The sequence below is a fragment of the Dama dama genome, chromosome X (assembly GCF_033118175.1).
Source record: "Dama dama isolate Ldn47 chromosome X, ASM3311817v1, whole genome shotgun sequence".
NCBI classification, from domain to species: Eukaryota; Metazoa; Chordata; class Mammalia; order Artiodactyla; family Cervidae; genus Dama; species Dama dama.
In genome coordinates, this window is record NC_083714.1 from 137,220,005 (window position 1) to 137,247,318 (window position 27,314).

Sequence of the window (27,314 nt, forward strand, 5' to 3'; positions counted from 1 at the left end):
GCCAAAAACAAGGAATCCTTCTAAAGATTTTCTGCAGATAAGTACAGTCAACCCTCCATGTCCATGGGTTTGGCATCTGCAGATACCAATAGCTGACTGTATTAGTGCCATTTGCTTTTAGAAAATCTTTAGGAAACGGATTGGGCAGCAGGAGAGGGTTATTATTATGAGGGACATGAAGACCAACGTGGAAGGTCCCAGAAGGCCAGAACTTGAAGTGTGAACATTGACCAAAACTGAGTTTGAATAATGACAGGAGGGAGGTCATGAAGATGCTCCCAATAAATTTTGTACCTGTGATTTGAATGAAAGATGAGAAGCAGAGACGAAAAGGCAGCATACTGTGAGGAGTGTATAAAAGCATAACCGTGTTTGAATAGGAAAACTGGAAGGAACGATCGAATTTTATTTTTTAGGGAACATCCTTACTCGGTGAACATCCCCTAAAAGTAAAGCTTAAAATTTGGAAAATAATGTTTTTGCAAGATCCAAAACTGGGCTTGTTTTGTTTCCTAAGGTGATTGATATGCCGGAGCACAACCCTGGCAATTTGGGAGGAACGATGAGGCTGGGAATAAGAAGAACTGTTTTCAAAACTGAAAATTCAATATTAAGTAAGTTTCTCAGATTATTTGTTTTCTAACTCAGCAGGCATCATTTGCAGGCCTTGCCTGGCCACAGCCCTCCTGGAGCTCTTCCATTCCACCCCATCACCCCTTCCCTGCCTCTGCCCTCCCTGCCTCTCCTGCATCCCCGTCCCTCTCCCTGGAAGGGTTGGTAGAACACATGTGCCTGCCCCTTCTCATTTCCTCTCCACCACACCCTGGCCAGTGGGCTACTTTGTGTTTTACCCATGCTCCTGGAGATGACCCTGCACTGGGGCAGTCCTGATTCCAGCTCAGTTCTTGTGAGTCCACTGTTCTCTCCACTACTTGGAAACTGGCTCCCTGTTTAACTGTTTCATGTCTGACTGCTTTGAGCCACTAAATTTCCGAACTTCTTGAGAAGGGGCAGTTATGTATCAGAAGTCTATTTCTCTGTTCCCCGAGTAGCTCCAGCATGGGACAAGGAAAATATGATGTGCCTTAGCATCTGATATTAGCTGATCTTCTATATATTGCTGATATTTGCTGATCCTGATCACAGAAATTATTCAAATTTCTGTGCAACTTTTCCCCATAAATTAAAATGATTTGAGAATAACTTGATGTAACCCCTAGCTCTTGATTCAACTTGATAAATGTATCGCAGTGCCTACTCTGTACCTTGTGCGCTGTGCTCGATTATGGAGAATCGAGTGGTGGCCAGGACAGACCACCCCTGCTCACCTTCCCCCCACACCCCCACCACCCCTGGGCCGGATGCCGAGGCAGGAACCCAGATATCTCGGGCATCCAGCATTGTTCCTGTGAAGTTATAAGAATACCTTAGGAAAATGCCTTCTTCACCTGAAGCGTAATAAGACTAGAAATATGAGTTTCTCCTTTAAGGCTGATAAAAAAACTTCTAAGAAATATAAAGCTTCCTAGCAAGAAAGAAATTTTAAAAAGGACAAGTTTCAAAGTATACACATTTCCCTTCTCTCTCTGGATGAGAAGCCAGTGTTATAAGAAATTTTTCTCTTCGTAGGTATTAGCAGAGATTCTTTGGCTTTCAGATGTTTCCAGATACTCTGAAACTTTCTTAGTGGGGAATTTCATCTTTTAAAATTGTATCTGCTGTAAAAGATCAGTTATAATTATACTAAGCTTTTTAAAAAGAGCATTGTGTTGAGTATACTTAAAATTTTTAGCTGTCTTGATGGCAATAAGACTGATTTAAGATTTGTTTTTCTTTACAGTAGACGTAAAAATAGCATTGACAGTTTTTATGAATCTTAAACACATCCCAAAAACTTGTTGCTTAATTAACATCTTTTGCTTGCCTTGAAAAAATTTTAAACAGCTTTATTAAGATATAATTTAAATATCATACAGTTCATCTTTTAAAAGTGTACAATTCACTGTTTTTTTTTTTAATTGTATTCACAGAGTTAGGTAACCATCATTGCAGTCAAGCTTTGACCATTTTTATCACCTCAAAAAGAAACTTTGTTCCCTTTAGCTATCACCACTCTTCCCCCTCTGGCCCTAAGCCCATTATGTTAATCTATTAACGATCTCTATAGATTTGCCTGTTCTGGATATTTCATATAAATGGAATGGGATTTTCTGACTTCTTTCATTTAGCATTATGTTTTAAGATATATGTACATTGTAGCATGTGTCAGTACTCCATTCCTTTTTATGGGTGAATAATAGTCTGTTGTATGGATAGACCACATTTTGTTTATCCAGTCATCTGTTGATGGACATTTGGGTTGCTTTCAGGCCTGCCTTAAATTTAAATTATGCTTCATAGTTTGCAAAAGTCATGTGAGTATATGAACTTGTGGTCCCCAGGAGACACATCGTTTTGCTTTCCCACCTGTGTGAGGTTTTCCACAGGTCTCCATAGAGGTTGTATTGGAGATATGACCATGGCTCTGTTGATTGTCTTACAAATATAAAAATAGATATCACCATAGTGTTTTTTTCCCCTATGGCATATTTCTTTTGTAGGAGTTGTTTTTTTTAACCAAGCTGGCATATTTCTTTTGAAGGACTTTTTTCCCCCTCTAGTCAGCCCCTTTATTTGTAGGTTTTTGTTTTCCCTAATTAACACATTTCTGTAAGAATGGTACGAACAGAACTTCCTTGGTGGCTCAATGGTGAAGAATTCACCTGCCAATGCCGGGGACACGAGTTGGATCCCTGGTCTGGGAAGATCCTGCATGCCGTGGAGCAGCTGGGCCCATGTGTCACAACTTCTGAGCCTGTGCTCTGAAGCCTGGGAGCTGCAACTGCTGAGCCTCCGTGCCACAGCTACTGAAGCCCACACCCCTAGAGCTTGTGCGCTGTAACAAGAGAAGTCACCGCAATGAGAAGCTGCTGCAATGAGAAGCCCATGCACCACAACTAGAGGGTAGCCGCCACTCACTGCAACCAGAGAAAAGCCCATGTAGCAACAAAGACCCAGCACAGCCAAAAATAAATAAATGAATTAAAAAAAAATACATTTGCCTATATTGCCTATGAGAATAATTTGTAGTTTTGATGGAAAGCATTTTGATGCCGATCATTCATTTTTAAAATAAATACATTTATTTATTTTTGGCTGTGCTACATGGTTTGTGGGACTTTAGTTCCTTGACCAGGTATTGAACCTGGGCTCCTAGCAGTGGAAAAACAGAAAGGTAAAGTTTTTTTAGTAAAAGAAGTAGGACTTCTTTTAGTCCTACTTCTTTTAGTCCTACTTAGGACATCTAAAAGAAGCAGTATTTGAAGTAGGACCAAAGCCTAACAATATCGATAGACTGGATTAGCTGGATTCCTAATCCAGGAATAGGTGGATTCCTAATCCAGGAATGGCTGGATTACTAAAGTGATTCTAATTTTTATTTTTTAAAATTTTATTTGTCTGTTTATTTATTTATTTTTGGTTGCACTAGGTCTTCTTTCATTGCTGCACTCAGGCATTCTCTAGTTGCAGCAAGCTGGAGCTAACTCTTTGTTGTGGTCCACAAGCTTTTCATTGCGATGGCGTCTCTTGTTGTGGAACGAGGCTCCAGATGTGCAGGTTTCGGTAGTTGCAGCTCCCAGGCTCATAGTTGTGGCTCGCGGGCTTAGTTACTCCAAGGCATGTGGAATCTTCCTGGACCAGAGATTGAATCTGTGACCCCTGCATTGACAGGCAGATTCTTATCCACTGTACCACCAGGGAAGTAATAATTCTCATTTTTATATTCATCAAGACCAATTCCTTGTTCTTCCTTAGTCACATGTTAGTTCCTTAAGTGTTGTGGAAATTATGAACTTGATTTTTCTTTTTTTAAACCATTTTATTGAGGTATGATTGACATACAGAAAAGCTGTACATATTTCATGTATGCACTTAATGAGTTGAACTTGAGTTTTCTAGAGTGGAGGTTATAGGAGTGAATTGATTTGGACAAATGTACTACTAATCATCATTTGCTCTGTTTATAAGAAATGTGTTCCCAGAGGATCACTCCTGCCCTGTATTCTGTATATATGTGTTGTCTTTGTCTGCAAAGGCTTTTTCTTATTAAGGGACTAATGACAGTGTGTAGGGAATTGCCCATTGCTGGTTCAAGGGTTTTTAGAAATAAGAGTTCCTGGAAATCTATCCTGAAGTCTCTACTTAAACACGGGAAGAGAGAGTGATACCAGCCCGCAGTCTATTACCTAGATGGTCTAAAGCAAGGGTTGTTAACTTTTTCTGTAAAGGGCCAGATAGTAAATATTTTCTATTTTGGAGCCATGAGGTCTTTGATGCAACTACTCAACTCTGTTGTACTGTGAGACCGGCCATAGGCAAATATGCAAATAAGTGAGCTTGGCTGTATTCCAATGAACCTTTATTTATGGGACCTGAAATGTGAATTTCATGTAATTTTCATGCATTATGAAATATTATTTTTCTTTTGGCTTTTTTCAACCATTCGCAAATGTAAAACCCATTCTTAGTTCGAGGGCTGAACAAAGTCAGGGGTTTGCCATGGCTTACAGAAACCAGATCTAAACAAAAGAAGCACAGGCTAACTGAAGCGGGAGGCCTAGGCCTCAAGGCTGCTGCCCTCCTCGGGAGCGTTCAAGGACAGCTCCCTGCTTGTCTGCCTACATATCCTGTTTAGTGACAGAATAAGTTCAAGAGGGCTTTCTGAAGCCATTTGGTCCAGTCTTTGTATTGATCACCTGAGGAAGTGGAGGGCCCAGAGGTGAAACAGCTCACTGTGGGTGTGTGGGGTGGAAGGCCCCGACCACTCTTCTCATACTGTTTCTAGTCTTCTACTGGAACACATGGCCCTGGCTCTACAACCCATCATTATGATCACTCTCCAAAAATGTAACTCTTTACGTATTTCAGGATTGTTACACTTGTCAGACACTTTAGATCTGTATATTTTATTTAAACATTTTAGATCTGTATGTTATATTTTAACTGAGGTGTAAATTACACCTCACTTAAAATACCACACATATTTTATCTGGGAATGTCAATGGTAGGACTTGTCTGCTTATAGTGAAACATTACTTGGTTGATTAACTCATTAGATGACTTTTGAAAAGTAGGGGGATACAGTGCAGAGCAGTTAAGTGTTAAATGGGGTGCTTTGAAGAGTGAGAAATGTAGAATGAGGTGTGGCTAGAGAGGGGTCAGGCTCAGGTAAGAGGAGAGCCGGGGAGAGCACTCTCTGATATGAGAGGGTTTTAAGATTTCAGAAATAAACTTTATCATTTTGCTTGTGACTCTCAATTGAGTGTGAGAGGTGGGGACATAATAAAGTACAAAGCAATTCAGACAGTGTTCAGAGCTTATTCAGGGGACAGCTGACAACTTGTTAGACAGTGTCTCCAAAATATTATAGGCCCCTGGCTTAATTTTTTTGGTCAGGTCCCAGACCTGTTGCTAAGACATCCAGGAAAGGAAGCCTGTTTTGTCTATGTCAAGTGTAATCTTTAAACCAAACTGCCACCCAGCAGAAGGTACTCATTATTTCAGCCATTCACATAGAATGTTTAAATACTGTACAATCTGGCGTGGGTATGCGATGCTAGGGGCACTAGAGTAAACCCAGTTTAAAGCAGTCCATGTAACTCTGCCCTCCAAGACAGTACCCTGGCCTTTAGAATCAGGAATGCACAGGGCTGGAAGCAGGGAGGGTGCTGAGGAGGCACTCTGGAGGCAGAGGAGGGAGAGAGCCAGCTATCGAGCACTGTGTGTGCGGGGCTGTGGAGTTGTTAAAATCGAGTGGATGCTCTTTTGCCCTCCAGAGGTGTCCAGTCCAGTGGTGGACACAGCACGACATATTGGAAGGAATTAGGAGCAGCGCAGTGCCTGCAACTGGAGACCAGACCCTGGTGGTTTCCCAGCAAAGTTCTAACATGACCCTTATCCTCAGGACAGACAACACAGGGATGATGAGATGATGCTGGCAGACGTCAGCTGGCAGAGGAGACTGGGGAGATCTCCCCAGGGTGACCCCAGCCGCTAGCCAGTGCGGCAGAGTCTAGGCTGCAGGAGGCCAGGGAAGCTGTCTGGACACAGCAGGTGGAAATTGAATAGTTTAGGAAAAGACGTAATTCCTTCTGGGGACCTTGTCTGTATTTCCTCATAATAAGGATGACGACTTCACTGAAAGGCTTACTTCTGCTTTACTGTAAAAGAAAGAGATTTTTGTTTTGAGAGAACTTAGGCAAGAGGCCAGTTAGAAGGTATTGCGTGAGTCCCTGTACTAAGGATCTGGGTAAAATTCATGGCATTAGAGATGCAGAGTGGTTCAATCTCAAATTGGAAAGAATTGAAAGAGATGGGGATAAGGGAGAGAAATTTTCAGGCCAGAAAAACTGCTTTAGCTTTCTTATCTCTTATCCAAGTGTTGATAGAGAAAAACAGCTTCCAGTTCGTGGTGTGATTAGGTTGTTAGGAAGTTTGAGAAAAAAAAAAACCACGCCACACAAAAAACCTTGGCTGGGTTAATGAGGTGATTTATAAAACAGTTTGAAAGAAATCACCAGGGATTTAGGGACCCGGAAAGACTGTGCCAGGGTAACATATTGTACTGAGACAGGAATTTGAAAGGAGCATGGTGGACTTTGGGAGAGGGGTGGGCCAGCCTCCCCGCCACTCCGTGGATAGCACACACTAGGAGTCCCTTTTCTTTCTGGCTGCTTCTTGCCTGTTGCTGGGGCTTTCCCAGCAAACTGTGTTTGTGGATAGGGGGGTTCACAGGGCTGGGACATAGCTCCGTTAATCTAAGGGATGAAAGCGTTTATGTCTCCCTTACTGGCCCAGCTCTTTCCTGAGCACTTTACCCGTGGGAACTCCGGGAGTGGTTACAGCCCAGCCCCTGGAGCACACCACCCTATCAGAGCCCCCTCCAGCCCCAGCTCTCAGTCACTGGCTGTGGCTGCTTACTCTCAGTTCTGCGTGTAGAAAATCGACATCAGAAGAGCTGCTGCCTTGTGGGGGGCCTTGTGAGGGCTAACTCAGTTATGTCTGGGTCCTTAGAACAGCACCTGGCACAAGAAACACTACTCAAGTGTGGTGTTAGGATCGTGAATGGGGAGAGATTATTGTATTGACCTATGATTCTCTCAGTGCTTGGGGTAAACTTCAGTGAGTGGCTTGCATTAAGAATGGACTCCCACGGGGATGGTGGGAGGGAAGGAGAGGCCAGCTGAGGAGTTGTGGGCAGGCAGCCCCTTCATCTTGCGTGTTCTCTCCAGCCCCTCTGTTCTGGTTTCCTGGCTCCCAACCTGCTATTATGGTCTAGCAGAAGAATGCAGAAAATCTCAGAAAGAGTTTTGAAAATATTAAACTAGAAAATTTGTATTTTCATGATAGAAAACTGAGATAAAAGCAGATAATGAAAAATAAAATTAGATGTTTTCTAAAAATTAAAGGACTGATTTGCTAAAATCCAAAAGTGAAAAATGGAGAAGGAGAAAGATAGCAACTGGCCCAGACTGTGCACTTTCTAAGCACTAGTCACTAGGACACGATGGGCATCTTTTTCAGTTATCCCTCTCGATACCCCTGGGATCCAGACGCGTTCTGCACAAGAGAACAGCATCGCAGCATGGTGAAGTCACCTGTTCGAGAGTGACTGAGCTGATTTAAGAGCCTGAAGCCTTGACCACCTCACTTTGACAAATGGATAGACCTTAATCAAAGAGGGGATGGAAACCCCTGAACAGCTTCCAGAGCTGAGCCTCCTCATGCCCAGAGCCCCAAAACAGGCTTCCACAGGTTTCATGGGGAGTGTCTCATGGAGGAGAGCTGGAGGTTCAGGGAGTGAAGAACCCATCCCTGGCTTCTGAAAGCCGATCGAAACCGGGTGGTTGGCTTGAGAGGGACACTGAATCAACCTTGGATTGAGCAGCTGGGCCAGTAGGTCCAGGTAGGGAATGTGAATGAGTCACACGGCCAAGTGTAGGAAATGCCTTGGCTTACGCTCAACAATCAGTGGCTACTATAGTGGGCCTCAGAGTTGGAGAGGCCACAGGGAGTGGTCAGGCCTGGGACAAGTTGACAAGCACTTGACCCATCAAAAGAGTAACTGCTACAGCTGATAGTCACGTGAAGAATTGTGGATTCACTGTTGCCAGGCTTCTAAATTTTTAAGAGAATCTGGAAATCCAGAGTTTTATGAGAAATCTTCCTGATTTTTAAATGTTGGCAACTTATTTAAAAATAAAAACACTTGTGTTTGCCAACACTGTACAAGTCAAATATACCAAGAATCTGCACCCTGGGCAGCCTCTTGGGGTCTCTGAATTAGACAAACAGTAGCAAATTCTTGCATAGACATAGAGAGCTCTAGCTCCTATAATGTCTAATTAGTACAGGACAAGGTTCTGGGAAGTCTTAAAAATGAGTCAAGTTAAGACACCACTACAGCAGTTGAGAGATGTTTGTGCAAAAGCATGGCAAGTCTACCAAGAGAGAGAGGTAACGAAGCTTATCAGGTAGTGATTTTAGCTTTTGCACACTATGGGTGCAAAGTAAGGAGATGAAACCAGTCAATCCTAAAAGAAATCAACCGTGAATATTCACTGGAAGGACTGATGATGCTGAAGCTGAAGCTCCAATACTTTGGCCACCTGATACAAAGAGCTGATTTATTGGAAAAGACCCGGATGCTGGGAAAGATTGAAGGCAGGAGGAGAAGGGGAGGATGACAGAGGATGAGATGGTTGGATGGCACCACCGACTCAGTGGACATGAGTTTGAGCAAGCTCTGGGAGATGGTGAAGGACAGGGAAGCCTGCGTGCTGCAGGCCATGGGGTCGCAAAGTGTCAGACATGACTGAGCGACTGAACAACAACACGCTCTGGGTGATTTCCTTCAGCTCTCTGAGAATAGGGAATGTGTAGGCCAGGTGAAAGGTAAGGATCAGGAGGTATAGAAAGGGAGCATACAACTGACAGACTGACAGCTTCCTGGGGTAGTAAAGGTGGGAGAGGAAGGGAGGGCGTAAGTTCGGGCAGTTGTCCCCAGTGGCGGATGCAGATCAGGTAGGTGGGGCAAGGGGAGTCCAGAGAGGAGCAGAGGTCACAGATGGGGGATGGGGGCATTACTCGGGTCCCCACTGAGGACAGATCTGCTGGGTTTTAGAGAGCAGTTCAGTAAAATGACAGAAACAAAAGCTGGGTTGCAAAGGGTAGGGATGAGGGGTTTGGATAAAGGATGTCTCAGAAGAAGCGGGAATGGTGGGGGCAAGAATGAGGATGTATACCTTTTACTTTAAAAATTTTAATTGTACTAAAATACACATAACAGAAAACTTGCTGTCTTAACCGTTTCTATGTGTACAATCCAGTATAGTCACATTGGTGTGCAACCAATCTGCAGAACTTTTTCATCTTGCAAAACTAAAACTTTTACCCATTTAACAACTTCTGATTCCTCTTGCCCCCAACCCCTGCAACCACCGTTCTGCTTTCTCTCTCTGAGAATTTTACGACTCTGTGTACCTCATAGACGTGGAGTCATCTAGCATTTGCTTTTTGTGGCTGACTTATTTTATTTAGCTTTAAGTCCTCAGGGTTCATCCATACGGTAGCGTGTGTCAGGATTTCCTTCCTTTTTAAGGTTGCATAATATTCCATTCTATGTATATACCATTCTTGTTTAGCCATTTGTCTGTCCATGGACATTTGGATTGTTCCCACCTTTCAGCTTGTATAGCTTTTGGGAGGGGGGAAGTTTTTGCTCTGAAAAGGAAAGAGAAAGGTTCAGGTTCAGATGCTAGGATTACTAACAGGAGGGTGGGGATTGGCAGGACTGTTAGTGGTTAAATATATTTTATATATGAGCCAGAATCTACCCAGTAGTGAAATAGAGAAGGAGATGGTGTCATTTGGCAGTTTTTGTTTCTGATGATGCTGTTATATGCATTGTTGGGGTCTTGCTGCCTACATTGAGAGTATTTTGTAGGTCCTAAGACTTTATCAGATTTCTTTTTCTAAAATTTTGCTGCTACTTGCTTCTTTTTTTATAGATATGACAATGGATTAATTTCATTAATTCATTCTTAATAGATTTGTCAGTGACTAAGATTTTGAGTGCATAAAACAACATTTCCAAAGTTCTGAAAACAATCCATCATGTACCATATACACCCTCCCATATATATGCTTCATTCATTAAACAAATATGTATCGAGTACCTGCCTATGTGCTAGACACTAGTCACAAGAATTGAGGGAATGAGTCCCTATATTGTCTGTTATCTTGTAGAACTTATGTTCTAGCTTCTATTCTTTCTGTTTAGATTTCATAGTCTAGAGATAACAATAGCAATCACATGGTTTACTTACTGTTTTAGGTGCATCACATGTTTCGATTTATTCATTCCTTACAACAACGCCATGAAGTAGAGACTATCATTACCCCTATTTTATCGATGAGGAAGCTGAGGCAGAGAGGTGAAGTAATTTGCCCAAGGCACACATCCATTACATGGTATCATGGAATTTAAAGCCAGGCAGTCTGGCTCCAGAGTCACTCTACCTCCTCTCTTCCTATCACCTCTGCGATTTCATAGCAAACAAAAGTTTGCCTTAAGCCAGGCAGCAGGCACAAGCCACACAGGTTCAAAAGTTTGCACCATATCCTGCTAGTCGCAATGACTCAAGTATAACTCTTCAATATAATTCCTTATCTTTGGAGGGTTCTCCATTTTCTTCACCACCTGTTAGTATTGGCGGACTCTGTTACTGGATTTGCTTAGTCATCTGTTCTAATGAAGGAAGCAGAGAAGACATTTTGAACTAGAAGAATATCAAAGACAAAATCAGAGGTTAGAGGAGAATCAGAATCCTCCCAAAGTTAGGTTCAGATCTTTCAGCTGCTTTTTCTTGTAACTTCATGATATATGTCTCCATTTTTTCCAACTGGGCATTATTGTGCTACTGTCTTCCAATTTTTCTTTCATGTTTATGAACCAGTAGTTTGAGTACAAAGGCTCTGTCTCAAATGACCCCTTGGCAGAGGCATGTTGGAGTTTTCTCAAAGGAGTTCCTTGCTCCTGCTATTGCCCATTTTTCTTCTAAAGCACATACCTTCAATACTCACTGTCATTAACATCCTCACCAGGGAACTCAGTCTATATGCACAGAATTGCAAGTGGAAGTTCAGGAACGATAATTGATCATACCAAGTCATAGAGAATACAGTCAGTTTGCGTTTTCTTTATCCAGGTCAAAAGCTCAAATGGGATGTGAGGCATTGGGTCTTTCTTGGTTGAAACATCCTGTTCCGTGGCCTGATGACATCTTGGAGAGTCTGGTAACCCCCTGCCTGTGGAGTGGAGACCTGCTCCTGATTCTGCTGGGGTTAGGCTGTGCGTTCCAGCACCGTCACGGGGTCTTCCTGTCCCCTGGCTGTGAGCCTGGGCTCTGCATGCTGAGGGCTAGTGCTGCTACAGTGGCTCCGGTGCTGTGACCCACTTGGCCATCCTGCCTCTCCATGTGCCCACTGGGGCTTGTTCTTGAGAGAGACGCGTCTGGTGACAGACCCTGCTCCTGGCTACTTTACACTGGGTCACTGGGCCTCCCACTGACCCCTGTGTCCATCCCAGACAGATATTCCCAAGTTGCTGCCTTGGGCTGTGGCCCCCACTGCAACATAGGCCTGTCTAAGTAGGCCCGTGTGTGATTCTGCACTACACACCCCTGGGTGAGAACTGTGCATGGCACTGTGCCCTCATTCATGCCAGCAGCCCTCTCTGTTCCTGAGGTGACACTGCTTCCCGATTGTCCCCTGCTAAGAACGCAGCAGGTCACATCCTCGTGGTTACCTCTGTGTCCTTGTTTCTGTTTTCTGGGGTAAATTCTTAGAGGTCAAATTTTAGTCAAAGTGTAGGCATATTTTTAAAGTGGGATGTAAACCAGTGTGGCCAGTACCATGTGAAAGCAGAGGTGGCTGGCATAGTGGAGAAAGCGTTGGGCCAGGAGTAAGGAGGTCTGGGCTCCAGACAGGACTATGCAGCCAGCGGGCCTGGGCTTTGGGCAAGTCCTTTGGTTTCTTTTCCCTTCCCCTTGTTTCATTTTCTTCTTTTGTAAAAGGAGCCCTGTTAACGAATCTGCTCAGGCACTATGGTGCAGACGTCACTGGGGCTTTCGGCCCTGCAGGCAGGCGCGTGAAAGGAGAGTCTTCGCTGCGGTCCATGGTAGGCTTCCCTTTGCACACTGGTAATGGCTTACTTGAGAACTGCTTCAGGGTTTCAAAGGAGCTCTCACTGTCCTATAAGAAAAGAAAATCAATATTACTATCTAAAGTCTAGTTCATTTTTAGGCCTTTGATAGACAGAGATCAAAGAGATTTCTCTCACACAGATGCCATGGATGTGGTTCCAAAGGTGATTACTCCAGTATTAATTTCACTTTCATATCTTTACAGGGAAACTTTATGGTGATGTACCTTTCATAGAAGAAAGACACAGACATCGATATGAGGTACATCTGTCACATTAAATTACTGTGGAGTAAGGGCTTGTCCCCGGTTGCTCGGTGGTAAAGAATCCACCTACAGTTCAGGAGACGTGGGTTCGATTGCTGGGTCAGGAAGATCCCATGGAGAAGGGAATGACAACTCGCTCCAGTATTCTTGCCTGGAGAATCCCATGACAGAGGAGCCTGGCGGGTCACAGAGAGTCGAACGTGACTGAAGCAACTGAGCTTGCACACATGTATGCATATGGGGTTAAGATTGAGACAAACAGGTGGGACCCCACTTTGATTTTAGATAAGGAAACACTTTCTGTGAAGGAGAGGCTGAAAAGTTTGGGAAACGGCCACTGATGACATGAATGAGGGAAGGGGCTGTGAACCAGGTCATCAAGGTGTCATCTATAACCAGTGTTTTGGTAGAAAACTTGTTCCAAGCTTCTCTTTAGAGCGATTATGTAACTATATATATAAAGAAAGATTTTGGTTTAGTCACATGAGAAATAAGATAGTTTCAATCCTCAAGTGGATTTGTCATTTGGGGAGAGATAGTTTATTACACATAATTCAAGGGAAGAAGCAAGTAGGAGGATGGCTATAAAAAGCTAGTCTCAAGGTTTCAAGAGAGAAAGTCTAGTTACCATCCATCATCATGCAGTTGATCCCCTTCACCATTTTGCTTACCCTCCAACTCCCTTCCCAGCTGGTCACCACTAATCTGTTCTCTGTGAGTTGTTTTTGTTTTATTTTGTTTGTTCCTTGGTTTTGTTTTCTTTTAGATCCAACATGTGAATGAAATCATATTTGTCTTTCTTTGATTTATTTCACTTAGCATAATAGCCTCAAGGTCCATCCATATTGTTTTGCAAAAGGCATGTTTTTATTCTTTTTTGTGGCTGGGTAGTATTCTGTGATATATATATATATTTTCACATCTTCTTTATCCATCAGTGGACACTTATGTTGTCTCCATGTCTTGGCTATTGTAAATAATACTCCAGTGAACATAGTGTGCATATATCTTTTTGAATTTGAGTTTTCATGTTCTTTGAATAAGTACCCAGAAGTGGAATAGCTAAGTCATATGGTAGTTTTAGTCATAGTTTTTTGAGGAGTGTCCATCCTGTTTTCCATAGTGACTGGACCAATTTACAGTCCCATCACCATTGTGGGACTTTTCTTTACATCCTTTCTCACATTTGTTATTCCCTGTCTTTTTGATGATAACCTTTCTAGCAGGTGTGAGGTGATAACTCATTGTGGTTCTGATTTACATTTACTTGACATTTAGTGATGTTGAACATCTTTTCATGTACCTTTTGGCCACCTATATGTCTTCTTTGGAAAAATGTCTATTCAGATCCTCTGCCCCTTTAAAAATTTTTCTTTTTTGGTATTGAAGGGTATGAGTTCTTTATATATTTTGGATATTAACCCTTTATCAGATGTGTGATTTGCAAATACCTTCTTCCATTCAGTAGGTTGCCTTGTTTTGTTTGGTTTGTTAGTCTTTTGGCCTCACCATGGGCTTGAGGGATCTTAGTTCCCTAACCAGGAACTGAACCCAGGAGCCCTGCAGTAGAAGTTCAGAGTTGTAACCACTGAACTGCCAGGAAATTCCCTGCCTCCTTGTTTTGATGATGGTTTCCTTCACGTGTGGAAACTTTTTAGTTTGATGTAATCTCAGAGTCCTACTTTTTGAAACTTATCTTTGGGCAACAGAAGATGGGCCTTCCAGATTTAAGGGCTGTGATTAAACTATTTCTCAGGTTCATTATGAGTTTAAAAATAGGCTTTGAGGTTTGACTATAAATAGAAATTAACTACTAGTTAGAGCATCACCAAAATGGAAAATCATTTTCATAAGATGATATGTCTGTATTGCTCTGCTGTCCAAAGACACTTAATTTCTTGTTTTTCCAGGTGAATCCTAGCCTAATCAGCCAACTTGAGCAGAAAGACTTAAGTTTTGTAGGTCAGGATGTTGATGGAGAGAGGATGGAAATCATTGAACTGGCAAGTAAGTGGGGTCTTCATTTTTGAAAATTTTTGTTGTGAGCTAATATCTGTTTGTCAACTGTATGTATACAAAGATATAACTTGAGACCCATTTTGTTTGTTCTTTTCTCCTCTCTCTTTTGAAATAAATATTCAATTAAATAGAAATAATATGCACTAAATATAAAGTGTATGAAAAAACAGATCGCTTATAATACTAATTATTTTGGGCTCTGTTTATGTGAACTGCCATAAAATGCTGTAGTGTTCAGAGCCTACCAGTTCTTTCAGTAGTATGCTTCCTTAGCATCCTTGCCCACTTCCTGGGGTATCTCTTGTTCCTAGCCTCTGGGTTCAATGGTCTGGGAAAGGCACGCAGCCCACTGTTGAGGAGCACTCTGCTTTCTCCCACCTCTGAGGAAGAATGGCCTGATGTTCTCCTCACTACTGGTAACCGACTGTGCAGTACATGTGACAATGATCTGTTGGATAAACTGCCCTCATTTATTGAATGCTTAGCGTGTACAGGATGCTCTAAAAATGGTAGCATCATTTTCTAGAACCTACCTTTCCAATCTGTATATTTGGGCTCCAGATAACCTGGACTACTTACTCTTCTAACTTTTCTACTTCTTTTTCCATCTTAACCCATGTCACTGTTCTTCTACTTCAGATTCCTTTTCTCTGTCCCTTTCGTTTTCTGTCTCTAAACTGTTCAGGTACTTCAGAGTTCCAAGCAGGGAGGACACTTGAAGTTGGGAAAGGCTTTGACCACAGTGGCATGTTACCTGGACCCAGAAAGAAGGCAAGCAGTGGACATTGAGCATGCACTAACTGGATGCTTCTCACCAGACCCCTTGCTAGGGACTCCGTGTGCCTATGTAACTTACAAGGCAGGTGATGTTATTCCTACTTTAGAGAGGAGACTGGAGTGCAGAGGTTAAGAAACCTGCTAGGGCCATCCAGCTAGTCACTGGAGGGGCTGGATCTAAACCAGGCCATAGCCGCCTTCTGCCACCACTTTTGTGGGACTTTATTGTTCTTCTTGTTTTCAGTGGACATTCCACCTAAGATTGTTGATCCATGCCTGAGGTTTTAAATTAGAATATGAGGATATATTTTCTGTAGTTCTTTTGATAGAAATGTCCATCATTTATAATTTTTATAGTGTGGATCGCTGCTTGGTGTTAAAGTCTCGTAAGTCTGGTATGTGAGAGGGCAGAGAAGTTTCTTAAGCAAATTATTGTTTATTTACTTTGTTCAACTACATTATTCTCTTTAATTCTCCTGACTCATTATTATCAGCAAACACTTAGAAGCTTCTTTCGTTGTAAGGGTTTCATTTCCTATTGACACTTTCAAATTTCATGTGGGTTGGAAAGGAAATGAGATCCGCCATAAAACCTTGAAATTTTAAAAAAGCTGACTGCAAGGGAGTTCATTTTATTAAGGAAAACTTCCCAGAAGACTTTGATCTTAGCTACTCTTACCATATCCATGAATCTCTACATTCCTGAAGGAGTTCTAAAAGAAACAACAAAACTTGTGATTAGTATAATGTCAGAATATGTTTCAAAGCAATTAAGAGCATTATTTAAAAGACGCTTTGACTGGTAGAATATCATTAAAATAAAAACTTTTCAGTCTCTTTCCTCATTTGGGTATAGGGGATTTTTTGAATAAAGTGATTCAGAGCAATGGTCCATTCATTCAAATATTCTTTCCTTGGCTATGACATGATCCATTGCTCAGCTTCTGTCTGTAGTGGTACAAAAACACAATTATTGTCAGCTTCTTTCAGAGACATCCCTAGATGCTGTGCTGCAGGATTCATCACGTCTTTAAAAGCTGCATTGGTTTCTTTTCTAAGGACAAATGGTTTCTCTTCTTTTCTTGAGGGGACACTTTCCTGAGAGGAGAGGGCATTCCTCTCACCAAGCTTTCACACTTGAGTGTCCCTCTAATTCAAGGAGGCTTCTTCCTAGATATGGTATAGAGGATTTCTACACTGGAATTTTCTGAATTCAGAGCTGTCCAATAGAACCTGCTGCAATGATGGAGTATTCTGCCCTGTTCAGTATGGTAGCCACTAGCTGTTTGGGGCTATTTCGCACTTAAAATGGCTTCCCTGGTGGCTCAGATGGTAAAGTGTCTGCCTGCAATGTGGGAGACCCAGGTTCGATCCCTGGGCTAGGAAGATCCCCTGGAGAAGGAAATGGCAACCCACTCCAGTACTCTTGCCTGGAAAATTCCATGGACAGAGGAGCCTTGTAGGCTACAGTCCATGGGGTCGCAAAGAGTCGGACATGACTGAGCGACTTCACTTCAGCACTTAAAATGTGCTCAGTTAATTTGAATAAATTTAAATGGTCACCTGTGGCCAAGGGCTACCATTTTGTATAGCAAAGCTTTATTCTGGGGGGGGGGGGAGTGGATTTCCAACTTTTGTTTAGTTAGTAAGTAAGAAGTAAAAATGAAAACGGGCTTCCCAGGTGTGTCTCAGTGAGTGAAGAATCCGCCTGCCAATGCAGGAGACACAGGAGATGCAGGTTCGATTCCTGGGTCAGGAAGATCTCCTGGAGAAGGAAATGGTAACCTGCTCCAGTATTCTTGCTTGGAAAATTTCATGGACAGAGGAACCTGGTAGGCTATAATCCATGGGGTCGCAGAGTTGGACGCAACTTAGTGACTGAGCAGAGCACAGCAAAAATGAAAACAGACACAAAAACTACTATCTGATACTGTCACTGTTTTATAAAGGAGACTCAAAATAGGAGAAGGATCATCATCTGAAAACTGAAAGATCAATCCTTGCAGAAGGGAACAAATGGTGATCTTGCATCAAGGCTTCTGAAGCGGGTAGTGAGTGCCCCAGGACACACCTGGCCCCACAGGTGCAAAGGGAAGCGTCAGCTAATAATCAGATGATGAAAGCTGAAACCTCAGCTAGCTGACCAGAACAAAGCTTCTCCAGGCTTTTGCATCTATACCTGGACATTTACCCTACTTCTGAAGTCCTTTCCTATTCTAAAGCTTTATAACCATTAGATGAGAACAATCTGCTAGACTGTTATCTATTTCATTGCAATAAGGACTAAACTTTAAATGATAATCTTAGGAGAATGGATATTGCCATTCAACCAGCATTTCCTCACTACTGAGCAGTAGTTTGGGGTCTTCAGTGGTAAGTGATGGGGATTTGTGATTTTGAATTCCATACTCGACTTTCAGATCATTTGATAAAGTGTCCCATTGAAAGATTTAAAATTATATTTACTTCTTCCTATAAAAGTTATATTTTATCATCTTCAGTTTGATATATATATATATATGGCCATTAAAATTATTTTTAAAGTAAGGACTACATACCAGCCATGCTTTTACTAGGGGAGTTATGGGAATAGAGAGCTGCCCAATCTCCAATTAGGAGTTGCTTCCTAATCTGGGAATAAACATAGCTTTTGAGAGTTCTGAGTGGGGAGAGGAATTTGTAATCCTAGAAAATTTTTACCCAGATTTGAAAATGTTGCCCATTAATTTTTACCATTCACAAACAGGGGATTCCAGATACCTGAGAAAAGTGATTTTTCTGTTCCTATTACATCTAGGAGAACTTGAACTGCTCATATAGGGGTTTCTTACAACTCTCAATATGTAACAGCTTTATTTGCCCTCAGTCGTGTCCAACTCTTTGCAACCCCATGGACTATACAGTCCATGGAATTCTCCAGGCCAGAATACTGAAGTGGGTAGCTTTCCCTTCTCCAGGGGATCTTCCCAACCCAGGGATCGAACCCAGGTCTTCTGAATTGCAGGCAGATTCTTTATCAGCTGAGCCACAAGGGAAGCCCAAGAAAACTGGAGTGGGTAGCCTATCCCTTCTCCAGCCAATCTTCCCGACCCAGGAATCAAACCGGGGTCTCCTGCACTGCAGGCGGGTTCTTTACCAACTGAGCTATCAGGGAAGCCCAATGTAAGAAATTCACTGTAAAGGTTCACATGATACAAAGAATTATAATGAAGAAAATAAAAATATATTGAACTTTTGCCACCTTGAGCCATAACCACTATTAACATATTGAAAGGCCATCCTTTTATCACTTGGAGACTCTTCATTACAGGGGATAAGTTGCTGTTGTTCAGGCGCTAAGTCATGTCTGACTCTTTGCGACCCCATGGACTGCAGCATGCCAGACTCCTCTGTCCTCCACTATCTCCCGTAGTTTGCTCAAATTCATGTCCATTGAGTTGGTGATGCTATCTAACCATCTCATCCTCTGCCTCCGTCTTCTACTTTTGCCTTCAGTCTTTCCCAGCATCAAGGTCTTTTCCATTGAGTCAGCTCTTCATGTCAGGTGGCCAAAGTATTGAAGCTTCAGCTTCAACATCACTTCTTCCAATGAATAGTCAAGGTTGAGTTCCTTTAAGATTAACTGGTTTGATCTCCTTGCAGTCCAAGAGATTCTGAAGAATCTTCTCTAGCACCAGAATTTGAAAGCATCAATTCTTCAGTGCTCAGCCTTCTTTATGGTCCATCTCTCACATCTGTACATGACCACTGGAAAAACCATAGCTTTGACTATACAGACCTTTGTCAGTAAAGTGATATCTCTGATTTTTAATGCACTGTCTAGGTTTGTTATAGCTTTCCTTCCAAAGAGCAAGCATCTTTTAATTTCATGGCTGCAGTCACTGTCCATAGTGATTTTAGAGCCCAAGAAAATACAATCTGTCACTGCTTCTACTTTTTTCCCTTCCATTTGCCATGAAGTGATGAGATCGAATGCCATGATCATATTTTTTTTGAATGTTGAGTTTCAAGCCAGCTTTTCACTCTCCTCTTTGCTTTCTGCTATAAGGGTTGTATTATCTGCATATTTGAGGTTATTGATATTTCTCCTGGCAATCTTGATTCCAGCTAGTGCTTCGTCCAGCCTGGCATTTCGCATGATGTAGTCTGCATATAAGTTAAATAGGCAGGGTGACAATATAGAGCCTTGACATGCTCCTTTCCCAATTTTGAACCAGTCCATTGTTCCATGTTCAGTTCTAACCATTGCTTCTTGATCTGCGTACAGGTTTCTCAGGAGGCAGGTCAGGTGGTCTGGTATTCCCATCTCTTTAAGAATTTTCCACAGTTTGTTGTGATCCACACAGTCAAAGACTTTAGTGTAGTCAATGAAGCAGAAGTAGATGTTTTTCTAGAATTCTCTTGCTTTCTCTATGATCTAATGAATGTTGACAATTTGATCTCTGATTCCTCTGCCTTTTCTAAACCTAGCTTGTACATCTGGAAGTTCTCAGTTCATGTACTGCTGAAGCCTAGCTTAAAAGATTTTGAGCATAACTTTACAAGCATGTGAAATGAACACAACTGTACTGTAGTTTGAACATTCTTTGGCTTTGCCTTTCTTTGGAATTAGAAAGAAAACTGACCATTTCCAGTCTGGTGGCTACTGCTGAGTTTTCCAAATTTGCTGGCATATTGAGTGCAGCACTTAAACAGCATCATCTTTTAGGATTTGAAATAGCTCAGCTGGAGTTCCATCACCTTCACTAGCTTTGTTCGTAGTGATGCTTCCTAAGGCCCACTTGATTTCGCACTCTAGGATGTCTGGCTCTAGGTGAATGATCACACCATCGTGGTTATTGAGCCATTAACACCTTTTTTGTACAGTTTTTTTTGTGTGTGTGTATATTCTTGCCACTTCTTTTTTATTTATTTTTTAAAAATTTATTTATTTTTTAATTGAAGGATAAATGCTTTACAGAATTTTGTTGTTTTCTGTCTCAACATAAAAAAAAAAACAAAACACATCAACATGAATGAGCCATAGGTATACATATGTCCCTTCCCTCTTGAACCTCCCTCCTGTCTCTCTCCCCATCCCACCACTCTAGGTTGATACAGAGCCTCTGTTTGAGTTCACTGAGACATACATCAAATTCCTGTTGGCTATCTGTTTTACATATGGTAATGTAAGTTTCCATGTTATTCTCTCCATACATTTCACCTTCTTCACCCCTCTCCCTGTGTCTATAAGTCTGTTCTCTATGTCTGTTTCTCCACTGCTGCCTTGCAAATAAATTCGTCAGCACCATCTTTCTAGATTCCATATATATACTTTAGTATACGATATTTATCTTTCTCTTTCTGACTTACTTCACTCTGTATAATAGGCTTTAGGTTTATCCTTTTCATTAGAACGGACTAAAATGCATTCCTTTGTATGGCTGAGTAATATTCCATTGTGTATATGTACCACAACTTCTCTATCCATTCATCTGTTGATGGACATCTAGGTTGCTTCCATGTTCTCGCTATTGTAAATGGTGCTGCAGTGAACATTGGGGTACATGTGTCTTTTTCAGTTTTGGTTTCCTCAGGGTATATGCCTAGGAGTGGGATTGCTGTTGCCACCTGTTCTTAATCTCTTCTGTTTCTTTTAGATCCTTATCCATTTATTGTGCCTATCCTTGCATGAAATGTTCCCTTGGTATCTCCAATTTTCTGGAAGAGATCTCTAGTTTTTCCCATTCTGTTGTTTTCCTCTATTTCTTTACATTGTTCACTTAAGAAGGCCTTCTTGTCTCTCCTTGCTAGTCTCTGAAAGTCTGCATTCAGTTGGATATATCTTTCCCTTTCTCCATTGACTTTTGTTCCCCTTCTTTCCTCAGCTATTTCTAAAGCCTCCTCAGACAACCACTGTGCCTTCTTGCATTTCTTTTTCTTTGGGGTGTTTTTGGTCACTGCCTTCTGTACAGTGTTATAGCTTTTCAGGCATTCTGTCTATCAGATCTAATCCCTCGAATCTATTCTTCACCTCCACTGTATAATCATAAGGGATTTGATTTAGGTCTTATTTGAATAGCCTAGTGGTTTTCCCTACTTTCTTCAATTTAAGCCTGAATTTTGCAATAAGGAGCTCATGATTTGAGCCACAGTCAGCTCCAGGTCTTGTTTTTACTGACTGTATAGAGCTTCTCCATCTTCGGCTGCAAAGAATATGATCAGTCTGATATCAGTATTGACCATTTGGTGATGTCCATTTGTAGAATCATCTCTTTTGTTGTTGGAAAAGAGTGTTTGCTATGACCAGTGTGTTCTCTTGACACAACTCTGTTAGCTTTTGCCCTGCTTCATTTTGTACTCCAAGGCCAAACTTACCTGTTACTCCAGGTAGTTCTTGACTTTCTACTTTTGCATTCTAATTCCCATGATGAAAAGGACATCTCTTTTTGGTGTTAGTTCTAGAAAGTCTTGTAGGTCTTCAGAGAACCAGTCAACTTCAGCTTCTTTGGCATCAGTGGTTAGGGTATAGACTTGGATTACTGTGATATTTGAATGGTTTGCCTTGGAAATGAACTGAGATCATTCTGTCATTTTTGAGATTGCACCTAAGTACTACATTTCGGATTTTCTTGTTTACTGTGGGGGCTACTCCATTTTTTTCTAAGGCATTCTTGCCCACAGTAGTAGACATAATGGTCAGTTCCATTCAGTTCATTTCAGTCACTCAGTTGTGTCTGACTCTTTGCAACCCCATAGACTGCAGCATGCCAGGCCTCCCTGTCCATCACCAACTCCTGGAGTTTCCTCAAACTCATTTCCATTGAGTCAGTGATGCCATCCAACTATTTCATCCTCTGTCATGCCCTTTTTCTCCTGCCTTCAATCTTTCCCAGCATCAGGGTCTTTTCAGATGAGTCAGTTCTTTGCATCAGGTGGCCAAAGTATTGGAGTTTCAGCTTCAGTGTCAGTCCTTCCAATGAATATTCAGGGCTGATTTCCTTTAGGATGGACTGGTTGGATCTCCTTGCTGTCCAAGGGACTCTCAAGAGTCTTCTCCAACACCACAATTCAAAAGCATCAACTCTTTGGTGTTCATCTTTCTTTATAGTCCAACTCTCACATCCATACATGTCATCTGAATTAAATTTGCCCATTCCCATCCATTTTAGTTCACTGATTCCTAAGATGTCGATATTCATTCTTGCCATCTCCTACTTGACCACATCCAATTTACCTTGATTCATGGACCTAACATTCCAGGTTCTTATGCAATATTGTTCTTTACAGCATCAGAGTTTACTTTCACCACCAGATACATCCACAACTGAACATTGTTTCTGCTTTGGCCCAACCACTTCATTCTTTCTGGAGCTATTAGTAATTGCCCTCCACTCTTCCCCAGTAGCATATTGGACATCTTCTGACATAGGGTGGGTCTCATCTTGAGGTGTCATATCTTTTTACCTTTTCATACTGTTCATGGGCTTCTTGTGGCAAGAATACTGGAGTGGTTCGCCATTTCCTTCTCCAGTGCACCACAATTTGTCAGAACTCTTGACTATGACCTGTCCATCTTAGGTGGCCCTATAAGGCATGGCTTATAGCTTCATTGAGTTAGGCAAGCCCCTTTGCCACGACAAGGCTGTGATTCATGAAGGGGAAGATAAATCGACATAGCTGAAGTATGAGTGCCTGATTAGCTTCATGGTGCTGTCTGTGATTAATATCCAGCCCAGAGCTATGACTAGAAAAGCAGTTATACCTGCTTCTTTCCCAGGGGACCCATCCCTTGGGAAAGGAGAACTTGTAGGAAATGGCCTGAAGCCATCTGAAAGTGACTTACAGTTAGCCTGACGTATGAGGATATCAGGCTGTTGGGGGAGGGGACCTTTCCCCCTCTACCCTCTTGAGTTCTTGTGACTGGACTGATAATAAAATTGATGCAAGACAGATAAACAGGAGAAAAAGAAAAAATTGTACATATGGAGGTCTCTTAGAAATGGAACCTAAAAAGTGGAGAAAGTAGGTAGGTTTTGTACTTTTTAGACACAGAAGCAATAAATATATGAGGAATTAACAGGACAAAGAAACTTAGGCTTTGAATGCTTAATTAGTGAAGAATCTAAATGAAATTTGAGCTTGGGTAATAAATGAAAGAAGTCACAAAATGTGTTTATATAGGCTTCTCTGCCCAGATGCCGTGTCTGTAGTGATAAGGATGTCCTTCCACCTCCATATGCTGAGAGTGTACCTTTCACGTGAGAGGTTTATTTCCTGCTTTTAGGGAGACTGGGTGGAGTGTGTGTCAAAGTGTCCCTCTTACATCAGCTCAATCTTAAGTAATTTTAATTCAAAATAATCAGTATGCCATTGAGACATACTTTGGGGTAGCCTGCCCTGGACCCCACCCATGGAAATAGAACCATTGCAAGTCTTGGAAGGGCCTCAATAGCAGATCATCTTCCCATTCAAAAACTTTTGCTTAACTTTGCTCAATCTATTTCCACAAATAAAATGCTGAATCTCTTGTTAGTGAGATGTGTTTTACAATTTGAAATTCTACTACCAAGTTGTATCATGAAAATATCTGGCTATGATATAGGTAACAAGTTAAATCTTACCATGTAATGAGTTTTCTTATTTAAAGATAAGATTTTTAAGGCTGTTCTCAGATTTATCAGCTTCAATTGCATTGTAATTATTCTCATTTCAGATCACCCCTATTTTGTTGGTGTCCAGTTCCATCCCGAGTTTTCTTCTAGGCCAATGAAGCCTTCCCCTCCGTACCTGGGGCTGTTACTTGCGGCAACTGGGAATCTGAATGCCTACCTCCTACAGGGATGCAAGCTGTCTTCAAGGTAACCAACCAGCTTACTGTGTCCTTAGCAGTGACTCAAGATACAGTTATCAACATTGTAGGCGTCTCATAAAATTTAATATCATTGTAGGATTTATTTTTTTAAAGTGGAGAGTCATTTTTTCCCCTCTTAATAAGCATACATTTTTCTCTGAATGAAAGTGATTTAATCACATCTACAAGAGTAATATGTCAGTTTTCCAAATCATGCTGATGCTTAGTATTATTTTACAGATATTTGTCATTTTGGTAGGTGAAAAAAAGGGATTTTCTTTTGTTGACTTTCTGAGTAATACATGTACATGAATATTTTATATGTTTATTGGCTTTTTTGTTTTATTAATACCCTATTCATATCCTTTGCCCTAATTTTCCTTATGCTATTACCCTTTTTCTTGATGATTAGTAAGCTCTTTATGTATAAAGGACATTAATCCTTTGTTTGATTACACATACTTTTTCAGAGTGGTTTTGTTTTTAAGTTGTTAATGGTTTTCAATAGTTTTTGTTAGGTTTATCTTAGTTTTTATTTTCACTAAAGAACTTTAAATAAAGACTTTATGTAGTCCTTATTTATGTTTTTTTTTAACGTGGTCAGATCTTTTACTTTGGTGGATTGTGTCTTTAGTATCATGCCTAAACTCTTTCCCTGTCAAAAGATGATTATATAGTTACCCATTTGTTTTCCACTAGCACTTTTATAGTTTCAGAGGAAAAAATTTTAAAGTATAGTTGATTTACAGTGTTGTGCTAATTTCTGCTGTACAGCTAAGTGACTCAGTTTTTTATATATATATTCTTTTTAAAATATTCTTTTCCATTATGGTTTGTCCCAGGAAATTGGATATAGGTCCCTGTGCTATACATTAGGCCCTTGTTGTTTATCTACTCTAAATGTAATATTTTGTGTCTACTAATCCCAAACTCCCAGTCTATCCCTCTGCCTTCCCTCCTCACCCTTGGCAACCATAAGTCCATTCTCTGTGTCTGTGAGTCTGTTTCTGTTTTGGAGATAGGTTCATTTGTGAAGATTTTAGATTTTAGATTTTAGATTCTACATAGAAGTGGTATCGTATTGTATTTGTGCTTCTCTTTCTGACTTACTTCACTTAGTATGATAATCTCTAGGTCTGCTGCAATCTCCATGTTGCTGCAAATGGCATTATTTCATTCTTTTTTATGACTGAGTAGTATTCCATTGTATGTATGTACAACATCTTTTTTATCCATTCATCTGTCTATGGACATTTAGGTTGTATCCATATCTTGGCTATTGGGAACAATGCTGCTATGAACATTGGTGTGCAGGTATCTTTTTGAATTATAGTTTTGCCCAGGTGTATGCCCAGGAGTGGGATTGCTGGATCATATGGTAGTTCTATTCTTAGTTTTCTGAGGAACCTCCATACTGTTCTCCATAGTGGCTGTACCAATTTACATTTCCACCAACAGTATAGGAGGGTTCCCTTTCCCCCATACCCTCTCTAACATTTGTTGTTTGTAGACTTTTTAATGATGGCCATTCTGACTGGTATGAGGTGATACCTCATTGTAGTTTTGACTTGCATTTCTCTAATAATGAGTGATATTGAGCATCATTTCATGTACCTGTTGACCATCTGTAGGTCTTGTTTGGAGAAATGTCTATCAAGGTCTTCTGCCCATTTTTCAGTTGGGTTTTGTTGTTGTTGTTGCATGAGCTGTTTGTATATTTTGGAAATTAAGCCTGTGTCTTTCACATCATTTGCAAATATTTTCTCCCATTCTGTAGCTTGTCTTTTCTTTCTTTTTTTAAAATAATTTCCTTTGCTGTGCAAAAGCTTGTAAATTTGATTAGGTCCCATTTATTTATTTTTGTTTTTATTTCTATTGCCTTGGGAGACTGATATAGTTTCAGTTTTATAGTTTCAATATGTAATATACATGGACTTTATTTTTGGTGTGGTATGTGAGGTAGGGATCTCCATCCCCTTGACACCACTCCACCCTCACCAATTAAGTAATTTAGATTTGTTTCAGGGATTTCTGTTTTGTTCCACTGGTGATTTCATCTCTTTTTTCTGAATCCTTACCACCCTTTTTATTGTCATAGCATTATTGTAAGTTGAGCCCTTATTTACCCTACTCTTATCATTATTTAATATTTTTAAAAATGTGTTTACCTCTTCTTCTGGAGGACCTGTACAATGATTTTGAAAGTCTAATTTGAATTTAAAAATTCCTTAGGAATTTTCATTAAAATTCATTAAAATTTAATTTTCACTAAATTTCATTAAAAGTTCTTTACATTTAAATACTAGTTTGGTGAGAATTTACATCTTTACTTCTTCTCATCTAGGAATATTGTATGTAATAACTTTAAAAGTGAAAGGAACTGGCCAGAATCATGTGCTTAGGTAGGGGTTACTCCCACAATAACCAGATATATCTTGTTTAGAAGTTACCATTGTGGACCCTCATTGTAGCAAATGAGTCTTGTGATACTGCGTTTGAGGACTGCCAGGACTGTGGAAAATTCTTAAAGAGATGGGAATACCAGACCATCTTACCTGTCTCCTGAGAAACCTGTATGCAGGTCAAGAAGCAACAGTTAGAACTGGACATGGAACAACAGACTGGTTCAAAATTGGGAAAGGTGTATTTCAGGTCTCTACATTGTCAACCTGCTTATTTAACTTATATGCAGAGTACATCATGCAAAATGCTGGGCTAGATGAATCCCAAGCTGGAATCAAGATGGCCAAGAGAAATATCAATAACCTCAATATGCAGATGACACCACCCTTATGGTAGAAAGTAAAGAGGGACTAAAGAGCCTTTTGAAGAACGTGAAAGAGAAGAGTGGAAAAGCTAGCTTAAAACTCAATAGTCAGAAAACTAAGATCATGGCATTCAATTCCCATCACTTCATGGCAAATAGACAGGGAAAAATGGAAACAGTGACAGACTTTATTTTCTTGGGCTCCAAAATCACCACGGATGGTGACTGAAGCCATATGCATGGCTTAAAAGATGGTTGCTCCTTGGAAGAAAAGCTATGACAAACCTATACAGCATATTAAAAAGCAGAGACTTCACTTTTCCAACAAAGGTCTGTATAGTCAAAGCT

At 41.0% G+C, this 27,314-nt stretch overlaps 1 protein-coding gene across 6 annotated transcripts in view; it reads left to right on the plus strand.

Moving 5' to 3' along the window:
• The window catches only part of CTPS2 (CTP synthase 2), a 107,948-nt gene that overhangs the window by 68,483 nt on the left and 12,151 nt on the right, over positions 1–27,314 (plus strand). For all 6 annotated transcript variants that reach the window (XM_061136079.1, XM_061136081.1, XM_061136076.1 and 3 more), the window contains exons 14-17: positions 518–614; positions 12,511–12,566; positions 14,481–14,577; positions 24,062–24,206. In XM_061136079.1, coding sequence (XP_060992062.1) covers positions 518–614; positions 12,511–12,566; positions 14,481–14,577; positions 24,062–24,206 — 395 coding nt within the window. The remainder of the gene's footprint in view (positions 1–517; positions 615–12,510; positions 12,567–14,480; positions 14,578–24,061; positions 24,207–27,314) is intronic.